This window comes from Amphibalanus amphitrite, unplaced genomic scaffold (assembly GCF_019059575.1).
Source record: "Amphibalanus amphitrite isolate SeventyFive unplaced genomic scaffold, NRLGWU_Aamphi_draft 000597F_arrow, whole genome shotgun sequence".
Classification (NCBI taxonomy): Eukaryota; Metazoa; Arthropoda; class Thecostraca; order Balanomorpha; family Balanidae; genus Amphibalanus; species Amphibalanus amphitrite.
The window spans coordinates 97861-109159 of NW_024882091.1; the positions used below are offsets into that span (position 1 = coordinate 97861).

The 11299-nt window shown below is 51.6% G+C and overlaps 1 protein-coding gene across 1 annotated transcript; it reads left to right on the forward strand.

Moving 5' to 3' along the window:
* Window positions 1-7838: 7838 nt before the first annotated feature.
* On the forward strand, window positions 7839-9164 carry LOC122394538 (glutamate receptor ionotropic, delta-1-like). Its single transcript, XM_043391492.1, has one exon. The coding sequence runs from the start codon at window positions 7839-7841 to the stop codon at window positions 9162-9164; it is 1326 nt and encodes a 441-aa protein (XP_043247427.1).
* Window positions 9165-11299: the final 2135 nt, after the last annotated feature.

Sequence of the window (11299 nt, forward strand, 5' to 3'; positions counted from 1 at the left end):
TTTCTGAGGGCCCTGACCGGCTCTTGAGGGCCCCTGCCCCCTGCCCTCCTTAACCCCATCTTGGGGCCGATGCCTAAGGGTCCCGCATCAGCACCTGAAAGCCCCCAAAGTTATCTCAGGGCCCCATACCAGTTTCTGAAGGCCCTCACCGGCTCTTGAGGGGCCCCAGACCGATATCCAAGGACCTCTGGCCAATGCCCGGGGGCGCAGGCCGATGCCCGAGGGCCCCAAGCCGTTACCCGAGGGCCTTACACAGCCATCTCAGGGTATAATGCCACTTTCCGAGGGCCCAAACCGGCTCTCGAGGGCCCCAGGCCGATTCCTGAGATCCCCAGGCTGATGTGAGAGGGCCGACCGACTGAGGCGGCCCCTACGTCACTGTCTAAGGGCGTCCACGACCGCCATCTGGTCAAAGCTGATCTCTGAGGGCCCTACGCAGGTTTTTAAGTGCACTCAGCTCTTGTTTAGGATCTCACACCGGCCTCTGAGATCGGACGGCTTATGCATGCCGCAGAGGAGCCCTTACCGGCTCCTGAGGGTTCCGTGCTGATAGTTGAGGGCCCCACTCGAGAGTCCCATTCAGTAATCTCAGCGCCCTACACCAGTTTGAGGAACGCCGTTCGGCCAAGGCCGACCTCCGAGGAAAAGCCGTTTGAAAGCCTCGTAGTGCCCTCACTTTCTTTTTTAGGATCTCACACCAACCTCTGAAGTCGCAGGGCTAAAGGGTGCTTCTGATAACCCTCACTAGCTCGGACCCAAATCGATGCATGATGACCCGACAGAAGTGCCTGAGTAGCCCACACAGTAATCTCAGGGCTCACACCAGTTTCTGAGGGCCTACACGAACGCTTTTTGGCCAAGGTCGATGTCTCGGGGCCCTATTCAGGCATCGAGGCTACTCGGGCGCCAAGAGACGGTGGGGGACCTCCAGGCGAGCTTGCTTGGTAGTCATAGGCGGCGGAACGGGGAGGGCACCGGGGCACCGTGCCCCCTTTGATTTGGGCATTTTAACATTAGCCCTATGGGCGTTGCATGGAAAGAATGGGACCAAAAGTCGGCAGTGCCCCCCCCCCCTTAATTGAAGGTGTTCCGCCGCTACTGTTGGTAGTTGGTACCCCATGGAGCCGGCGACAGGTGTCAAAGAGCCCGGTATGGAGGCCCAAGAAGCGGCGTGGGCATCCATATTTCTATGTACATACATGAGGTATTCCAGAGGCCATTATGGGACCTTCAAAGACCGTGTGCGGTGCGCCGAAGACCCTTAGAATTGCCGGCGTTGGGTCTCAGGAGCTGGCGTGCGGCCTTTATGGGGCCCCAAAGCCAGCGTGTGGGCCGTAGAGCAATGGGGAAGCTAAGGGGGCCGGAGGCCAGACCCCCATAGGTCATAGGGGCCAAATCGATGGGCCCAAACATCCCGCCGGCCGTGTTTTATTTTTAAACTAATTCATGTAATCCATGATAAAAAGAAGTGTGCCAACATCAACTGTGCAAAAGGGCTCTCTGAGGCCCGTAGGGGCCCTTGAAGGTCACTGTAAGCCTTTAGGGGTCTGCTTGGGAAAATCGGAGATCGATTTGGATCACGTTGCTTGCATGCATGTGCATTTACTCTGCTCATGCATCTCCTGACCGTAAGATGCTCGCTCAGTCATCTTACGACCGTCAATTTTGAAGATTTTCCCGCCCCGCTTCCTTAGAACCGGCTTATTCCGGAGCAGTGGCGGCGCTGACTTTTTGAAAGAGGCCCGGCGTGAGATGGGGGGCCCAATCGCCACATCTTGCACACCCTACGAGAATTTGAATCCGCGGTCCCTGCATATGCGCAAATAAAAAAAGTGGCTTTCGGCCTGCGTTGACCTCAGGTCAGGTCATTTTTATGACCTATCCATTATTACGAGCGGGAGCGACGCGAGATCTCGAGAATAAAGCAAGATAGCGACAAGCGGTAAACGGTACAGGATTCACACGGATAATGTTGTAACGTGATCTCTTTATTCACAACCAAAGCCGCATAGCGTTAAACTTCCCAGAGCGCCAAACACCGATCGCTCCTGCAGCAACCGCACTCCGCGCGGGCCGGCGGCCGACTCCTCTCGAACCCCGCGTCTGCGCGCCGGCGCCGCCAGTGGCGTCGCCAGGCCCCCGGGCAGGGGGGGGGGGAGCAAGTGGCGTCGCCAGGCCCCCGGGCAGGGGGGGAGCAGCTCGCGACACCACACCCTGCCGCCCTTAAAACGGAACACACTCACTTTAAGCTGCCGCCCTTAAACGGAACACATTTTAAACCGGAACGTGGAAACAAACACATTTTAAACCTCAACGTGGAAACAAACACATTTTAAACCTCGGCGATCAGTCGCCTCGGGCACCTCCGGCGCCGAGCGGAACGGCGTTGCGAGGGGCCCTCAGTGTCCCCGCCGCCCCTGCCGCCGCCGTCACCGACTTCACCGCCACCGCCGGTGTGACTGTAGCCGCTGAGGTCACCGGTATCACCGCCGCCGCCGAGGTCACCGGCACTACCGCCGCCCCTGACGACATCACCGCCGCCGCCGGGGTCACCGGCACGGCCGTCGCCGCCGGGGTCACCGGCATCACCACCGCCGCCGCGGTCACCGGCATCACCACCGCCGCCGCGGTCACCGGCACGGCCGTTACCGCCGGGGTCACCGGCATCACCACCGCCGCCGCGGTCACCGGCACGGCCGTCGCCGCCGGGGTCACCGGCATCACAGGATGTTGTAACGTGAGTTCTTTATTCACAACCAAAGCCGCATAGCGTTAAACTTCCCAGAGCGCCAAACACCGATCGCTCCTGCAGCAACCGCACTCCGCGCGGGCCGGCGGCCGACTCCTCTCGAACCCCGCGTCTGCGCGCCGGCGCCGCCAGTGGCGTCGCCAGGCCCCCGGGCAGGGGGGGGGGAGCAAGTGGCGTCGCCAGGCCCCCGGGCAGGGGGGAGCAGCTCGCGACACCACAGATAAGGTCTACAATTTTTATGGAGGTCATTTTCAGGTCAGGTCAAAGATGACGTCACAGGGGTAAAAAGGAAGTCAAAATAGTTTTGGCTGTACCTTTTGATCTAATAAAGAAAGAGACGTGGAACGGGAACCATTGTGTTTGCTTTCGCCTAGCGCCAGTTCGTTTTGAATTTCAATACCGATGACCTAAGATCAGGTCAATTTCTTGACCACCCCATTATAAGTCAATTGGGGAAAAATCAGCTCCCTTGTTTTTACACTAAAACGCGTCGGAATTGCCTAATATACCATGAGTGACTTCATATACGACTAACTTTGACTACCTTGAGACCTTTTTTGCTCTTGGTCAACTGTGACGTTCCTCTTGGGTCATGTGACGTCATTAAAGGTCACCAAATGTTTTTTGCTAATAATTCCTTACAGGTTTGAGATACAGCCGCGCGGATAGGCTCATTGTGTTCAGCTCGTCAAAGCCCATCGAATGATATATATGATGACCTTAAGGTCACGTGACCTAAGGTCAACTTTTGACCTTGACCTTTCGAGGTCAACATACACATGTTTCGATGCGGATCGACGAGAGGATCACGATGGTGCTATTAGTTTGTTCATAGCTGGGATACTTTGAAAGTTATTCGAGAAAAACTTCATATGTATGTAGTGCCGCAATTTAGACTTTCTTTTTACCCCTGTGACGTCATCTTTGACCTGACCTGAAAATGACCTGAGTAAAAATTGTAGACCTTATCCATGTGTACTTTGTGCCGTTTACCACTTGTCGCTATCTTGCTTTGTTCTCGAGATCTCGCTGTCGCTCCCGCTCGTAATAATGGGAAGGTCATAAAAATGACCTGACCTGAGGTCAACGCAGGCCGAAAGCCACTTTTTTTATTTGCGCATATGAATGACAATTGATAAGGCTTTAATCGTCATCAGACATAATTGCGACTTTCAGTTGGGAAAATATCAAGGTCACTCTTCGAAAAAAAGGTCAAGATGTCACGTGATCAAAATTTTCAAAAATCGAAAATCCGAGATAGCCAAAACGTTTGTTGGTTGATTGCGAGTTGAACCATATAAAGTTTTTACCATAGAAAACCAATAGTTTCTGAGTTATAAGCCGCCAAACATAGGGTTGCAGTGTGACCTCCAGGAACTGCCCGAGGCTATATCTCGGAAACCGTTGTTCGAAGAAAAAAATCCTTGCCACAGCTGGGTTCCCCGCCCATCACAACCCATTAGACCAATTTTAAGCAAAAAATAAAATATGAGGGTGTAAATTTTATTTATTTTTGGTCGATCTATCGTGGAATGCCCCAAGGAAGGTACTGTTAGCAGACAGCATAAATATGACGTCATAAAACTGTAAATGCTTCTTTCACATATAAATGCTTCTTTCTGTGTATGTGTAAACTTCTTTCACACCATATTGATCTATTCAAAGGAAAAAGTTTACTTTTAACATGGAGTTTTGAACTGGAAAAGCAGTTTCGTAGCAATTGAGCTGAGACTAGCGCAAATCAGAAACTTTTACGGCCCAACGATCAGTGATCACCCTAGACGAAGATATTCCATTTGTCGTTCCGAAAAGAGAGCCTTGCAGAGGAATGCGTGCCTTGCTGAGGAATGCAGCCACGCTATTGTCAGCCAATCAGCATGCTGCTTACAGCCAATGAGTTTTTATTGTGATTGCGGTCAACGCGTAATAATGCTTCCGCGACCGGCGGCAAGCAATATTTTTATAGAATGGGTATAGTTCTTGCTAAGACTGTTCTTCTCGATGCAGAGCCGTGTAAATTTCAGACGGCTCCGGCTCCGGCTCCGGAGAAAAAATCGACTCCGGCTCCGGCTCTGGCTCCGGGTGAAATGCCATGGCGGCTCCGGCTCTGGCTCCGGCTCCGAGTAAAATGGTCTGGCCCGTGCATCCCCTATGCAATTAACCTTCGCCCCAGTGCACAATGGGACCGGAGCGAAAACTAGTGCACATTGGTACTTTTTCGTGTTTCGTGCCTGCTTTTCACATGAAAGGGATGATAGAATCAAAAATGGTAGTCGTCAGTCGGTGTACTTTCTAAGCAATTTCTGATAAATTTAATTAATCAATTATTAGTAATTTAAATAATTAATTAATTAGTTAATTAATACGTTGACCTGCGCTGACCTCGACTCGGTTCGGTCACGTGATAAGATGGCAACACCTGTCAGGTCAGGCACTTTTGACGCGCCCCTTCTTTTAAGGGCCGATATTAAATAGAGTGTGACCTAGCTTGACCTGAAAATGGATATCAAAATGCTGCACTTGAATCAAAGGTCAGGTCATGGGGATCCTGTACGAGCTGTGACTTGTAGATGTCCTATCTCTACCAACGTGCATTCAGACTTCAGAGCCCTGTGCAGATTATCCCGGCGTTCAGCTGGGGTATTTCGCCACCCACCGTTTGCTGGGGGGGGGGGGGGGCGTTAAACGCCCCCAGCCGATAACTCGAGAACCAATAGGCGCAGCGAAACGCACGAGGCCGCAAATGAAAGAACGCGACGAGACGCTTCAGATGAGTACTTTAAAGTTAACTTTTTAGGTTACAGGTCGTGGTCGGGTCAAGGTCAGGTCAAACACCTGAAATCGGGCTTTCAATAGCATGAACTTCAGGACTTCGCAAATATATATATATATATATATATATATATATATATATATATATATATATATATATATATATATATATATATATATATATATATATATATATATATATATATATATATATATATATAATGTGAGAATCAGCAGGTGGCCATTAAAATTATAAAAGAAAAAGCTTCAGACGTTTCGATAAGTATTATTATCTTCGTCAGAATAAATGGCCTCATCGTTTCGCCGCACAACACAACACATACGTGGCGCACATATCAACATGAGCGTGATAAACATATTCGTGCACGTCCAATAAAATGTACGCATTAAAACAGAACAGGAAATTCAGACAATATACGTACTACGCGGTCTCCTACCAAACGAAAACGACTCAAATTTACACACGATGACATACACGCCTATTCCATAATCACCAGATCCCTCCGGCCGCGTTGCTGTTCCAAATTTTGTGAAGACATTTTAATTTAAGATTTTGTGGTAGGCTGTGCCGCCTGACGGCTGTGCCCTGCGGGTCAGTCTAACTCGTCGCCAGCCGACACCCGTTCATCCGTAGCGCTTGTTCATTCCCTCCTTTCCGCCTTGCGTTCCCAGCAGATTCATCCACCGCTTCTCTCTTGACCGCCTGTACTCGACATCTTGGCTCCACACTCTTTCTAGCCCGACGACCCACACATCATCTATACTATGTCCCGGGGCAAGAAAGTGGAGCCGAACCGGGAGGGACACAGCAGGATTACTGGCCCTTATCGACGACAGGTGGTTCTGGATGCGAGAGTACAGACAGCCGCCCGTCTCACCCACATAGCACACACATCGACACACATTGCACCAAATCCCATATATCACATTTACACTCCTACACCCAATCGTTCGGTCAACTGGCGTGTTTTTTGTTCTCCTATATATATATATATATATATATATATATATATATATATATATATATATATATATATATATATATATATATATATATATATATATATATATATATATATATATATGTGTATATATAATCTTTCGACGCGGCTTGATAAGGCGAATGCGGTGATACCTCATACCACTGCCGTAGCTCTAGGACCATTTTTGTTAAGTTATTTGCGAAAAACTAAACCCACAGCCGGGGTCGTTGACCTGACCTCTGACCTTAGGTCACCAAAACTATTTTTCTATTTTTCTCTAGGTCAAACACTACACAAACACAATCGTGCTCGAAATTTGTCTTTATCTCTAAAACTCTATTTTTAGCAGCTCTTTGAAGTTCGCGTCTGTGACGCCGACGTTTGGCGCAGAGGGGTCTAGAAAAATCGACCCTGTGATTTGTTTTTACTTTTTTACTTCTTTTTTTTTTCGTTCAGAAGATGTCAAATTGATGGGAGAAGGGGTACTGAAAGATTCGCTTTCCTATCCCTAGGTGTTTGGGAGCTATCACAAATATTACGCCCCCCCCCCCCGCGGGCCCCCGAGGGTTTTAAGGGTCACCACTGTTGCCAACGTTTAATGTGCAAGTGCCTGTGCTGTGGTGTGTTATGACTACCTAGGCAGGCGTCACTGACTGTAATTATAAAACACAAAGGATGGGCGCGAGCCTAAATCACCAGTTCTTCGCTGCACCTCCGCCATTAGGACAGTCACTCTAGCGCCGTTTAGGCCGAACACATTCACGCGTTTCCACCGTTTGGTGTCGACTGTGCATACCTAATGGTGCAATGGCATGAGGATGATGGGCACCAAAGCAGTCCGCGGGTCGGTGTAAAGAGCATTCAAACCGACTATCGATCCAGATTGCATCCGCCTAAAGTGCGACTGACCCAGGCAACAAAAGGCCAGTTCTGTGCCGGGTAAGGTGCTGCTCACTGTCTGCCGGCTTCGCTCTCACCGGGTGAGCTACCCTACCTGTCCTGGCTCTCACAGAGCGAGCTGCTGTGCTCACAGCAGACATGATCAGCACTAATGTTTGTCGCAGAGTGATCAGCTGGTGATCAGTGACCTCAGAAGCTTCCTGGAGCGGGCTGTCAGCGAAAAAAAAAAACGTGTCACGCAGGACAATCACTCTCAGCCCATAACCAAGGCACTTGTGTTGGCTACCGGGTCAGCAGCGGGTCAAGCACAGGTCAGCGGGTCGGCTGCAGATTTGCAGTGACTCGTAGCAGGTTTGTGGGTCCGCAGCAAGTCAGTGGCAGGTCCTCAGCAGGTTGGCAGAAGGTCGTCAGCCATGCAGGCCATCGGGCAGCTGATGTCAGTGGGCCGCACCTGGTCTGTGGAACCGTTCAGCGGCGAGGGCATGAAGGAGCCGCTGCGCGTGGTGGCCATCCACGATCCGCCCTACATCTCCATGGTGCGCCAGGGCGACGGCTCCTACCACTTTGACGGCTACCTGATGGACCTGTGGCGCACAATTGCGCGCGAGCTGCGCCTCACCTACCGGCTGGTGGCACTGCCCGGCGGGGGGTACGGCAGCATGGACGAGAACGGCACCTGGAACGGCCTCATCGGCGAGCTGGCGTACGGGCGCGCGGACGTGGCGCTCACCTGGGTGAGACTGCGCCAGGACCGCGCCCAGGCGGTCGACTACGTGGCGGCCGTGCCCGTGGAACAGGACCAGTATACGTTCCACGTGCGCCAGGGAACCGGTGCCGTGCCCCAGATCACGCCCGGCATGTTCAGCTCACTGCTGAAGCCGCTGCACATGAACGTGTGGTGGAGCCTGTTGGCCTCGCTGTTCGTCGTGTCGTGGGTGCTGCGCATCGCGCTGCGCTACAACCACGAGCGCGCCGAGCGACGTGAGACGGTGGCTGACATGACCTGGGGCACCTGCTTCCTGTCCAGCTTCATGTCTGTAGTCGGACAGGGCTGGGCGAGCACTCCGGACTCGCTGGCGGCGCGCACGGCCACCATCTTCAGCTGGGTGCTTGGCATCCTCATCTACGTCAACTACACGGCCAACCTCATCTCCTATCTAACCATCACCACGGTGGACAAGCCCATCAGCAGCCTCAAGGAGTTCTCAGAACAGTCCGGCTGGAAGTTCGCCTTGGAGCGCGGCATTGGCACCCTCAACGACTGGAAGGTCAGCAGCAGCCCGTACGAACGCGAGCTGTTCCGGCGCGTCTCACAAAGGGACGGCTACTTGGAGCTGGATGGCAGCGATGAAGCCTTTCGTAAGTCCATCGAGCCGAACGTGCTCGTCTTCATCGACGTGAAACGACTGTTCTTTACGCTTGGGGACGACGCGTGCAACACTGTCCCTCTGCTGGATCGGTTGCCGGCCAAGACCAACACATACATCGTGATGGCGAAGGGCAGAAAGCGAATGCACAGTGCCATCAACCAGGTGATGCGCGTGATGAACCAGGCGGGGACGATCTCCCGGCTGAAGGCCCGGTGGCTGCCAGGGGGCCAGGACATGTGCGCTGCGCCCGGTGGCTTCAAGGAGCTCTCTCTGGGAGATGTGCTGGCAGTGCTCGTCCTGGTCCCCCTGGGCATCATCTGCAGCGTGGGCCTCTCCATGCTGGAGTGGCTCTGGGCCAAGTGCCAGTGAAATTCCCAGCTCTGGCAACAATAGCCGTTTTCACGACGGGCTATCCGGCAAGTGCACCTGATATGACCAAATCTGCACCTAATCTCTTTTACAGCAAATATCTTCATTTTATGAATTAATTTCAGGGTTTTAGTCGATGATGCTCTATGATAATACGACAAAGCAGGCATATAAGCAAAACGGCTAATATCCGACCGTATGATCGGAAGACCGAAAGCAAGGCGCCAACATGGGGCATGTAGGGCGAGCGAGACACGACGTTAACTATACAATTTTCATGTAAAGCACGGCTAGGTATATTGCAGAATAATAGGGGAAAGTGGGGTAAGACGGTCAGGGTAGGTAAAACGGGCACCCCTTCTGCAGACCAAACCAATAGCGCTACGAGCGAGAAAAATTAGGACCAGCATTGCCTTTCCAACCACACCACCATTGAAGGATGGTGAATTTGTGTTCAGTCAATAATCTTTTATTTTGATTTCTTTAAAACACTCATTTCATTGAAACATTTATATATTGTGCAAGCTTTTGTGTGCAGCACTATTAGAGCTAAAAACTCGCAATCACTTGTGGTACACACATATGCCACCAGTGTTCATTTACCGTGGACTTGCTTTGTCTGCATGATCAAATTGTCCACAGAAAAATCGTGCTGAACTTCTGACATTGAGTTTGGGGTAAGACGGGCAACTATGGATCCAATGGGTCTGTAATGGTGAAAATATTTCTGTTGTTGTATAGGAAAAAAGAAGCATTTCTGTTAAGAATGTGTTCGATTCCGATACTCACAGACATATTAGCAATATTCCTTCGGCACAGTTTATTCTCGAATAATGAATGTGAAAAACGGCTCTACAAGTCTTCTGAACTAGGGCCTATAGGTATACGAGCATACGCCTTCTGCACGAATTTCGTCTATGTACTGCCTCTTCCGAAGCACTTGAGACCAACGAGCGACTGTATCAATGCGGCTAATCTCGGGCATTTGTTGCGAGCTGCGCTGGTCGGTGAAAGAAGCTGGCCGTCTTGCCCTTCCCATGTGACCGTCTTTCTTACCCCATGGGGTGGGGTATGACGGGTTTTTGCAAGGTTTTGCAAAAATAGCTGTAGTTTATTTGTTGGATCAGCTCTAAGTCTCATCTTCTGGCAAATGGAAGTAAGATGTCTAAAAAAGGTTTTCACTCAGTTTCCCGTTTCTGTGATATTTATATAACCGGCCGAAAAATGGTTCCAAAGTTAAAGTGCCCGTCTTACCCCACTTTCCCCTACCAATAATCGTGATATTTACTAACATAAGTGGTAAAACCAATTCGTAAGAAGAATGACAGTTATTACGAAAAAAAAATAGGAAAAGCCGTTTATTTGGGTAATTTTCGCCATCTGTGGGTCAAACCGTAGGCAGTGGCGGATCCAGAGGGGGGGGAGCATGGGGGCCATGGCCCCCCATTGGGCCTCCCGGGGGGCACCATCACGCAGAGGCGGATCCAGCTCAGAGGTTTGGGGGGGGGGGGCAAACCATAAAAATTTATCGATTCTTTCCATGCATCGTCCATAGGCGTAATGTTAAAATCATGCCGTTTGGGGGGGGCAAATGCCCATTTTGCCCCCCCCCTGGATCCGCCACTGCCATCACGGAATGTTTTTTTTTAATTCATCACGGAGGTCACTGATGGGAGCTTCAACCCAGAGTTCTTCTAAGGGGGCACCATCCAGAAGATCTATTGGAATAGGGTACCGTTTTCGGGGTCTCCCGGAGCCGGAGGCCCATTTCTGTCCCTCACCTCGGGTGGGGCTATTTCCATCCCGAGGTCCGCGGGGGCACCATCTCGAGTTCTCCGAGGGCACTATCCCGAGTTCTACGTGGGCACCATCCCAAGGTCGGAGGGGGCACCATCTCGAGGGTTCGGGGGCACTATCCTGAGGTCTCCGGGCGCACCATGGCGAGGTTTGGGGCACCATCCCGAAGTCTCCGGGGTACCATCCCGAAATCTGTCTCCGGGGGCACCATTCCGAGGTCTCCGGGGGCACCATTCCAAGTTTCCAGGGGCACCATTCCGAAATCTGAGGTCTGAAGGAGCACTCTCCCCGGGTCTGAGGGGGCACCATCCCGAGGTCTCAGGGACACCATCCCCCTG

Excerpts from the sequence above, each read along its gene's own strand:
- LOC122394538 (XM_043391492.1), top strand. The coding sequence starts at position 7,839 with ATGCAGGCCATCGGGCAGCTGATGTCAGTGGGCCGCACCTGGTCTGTG.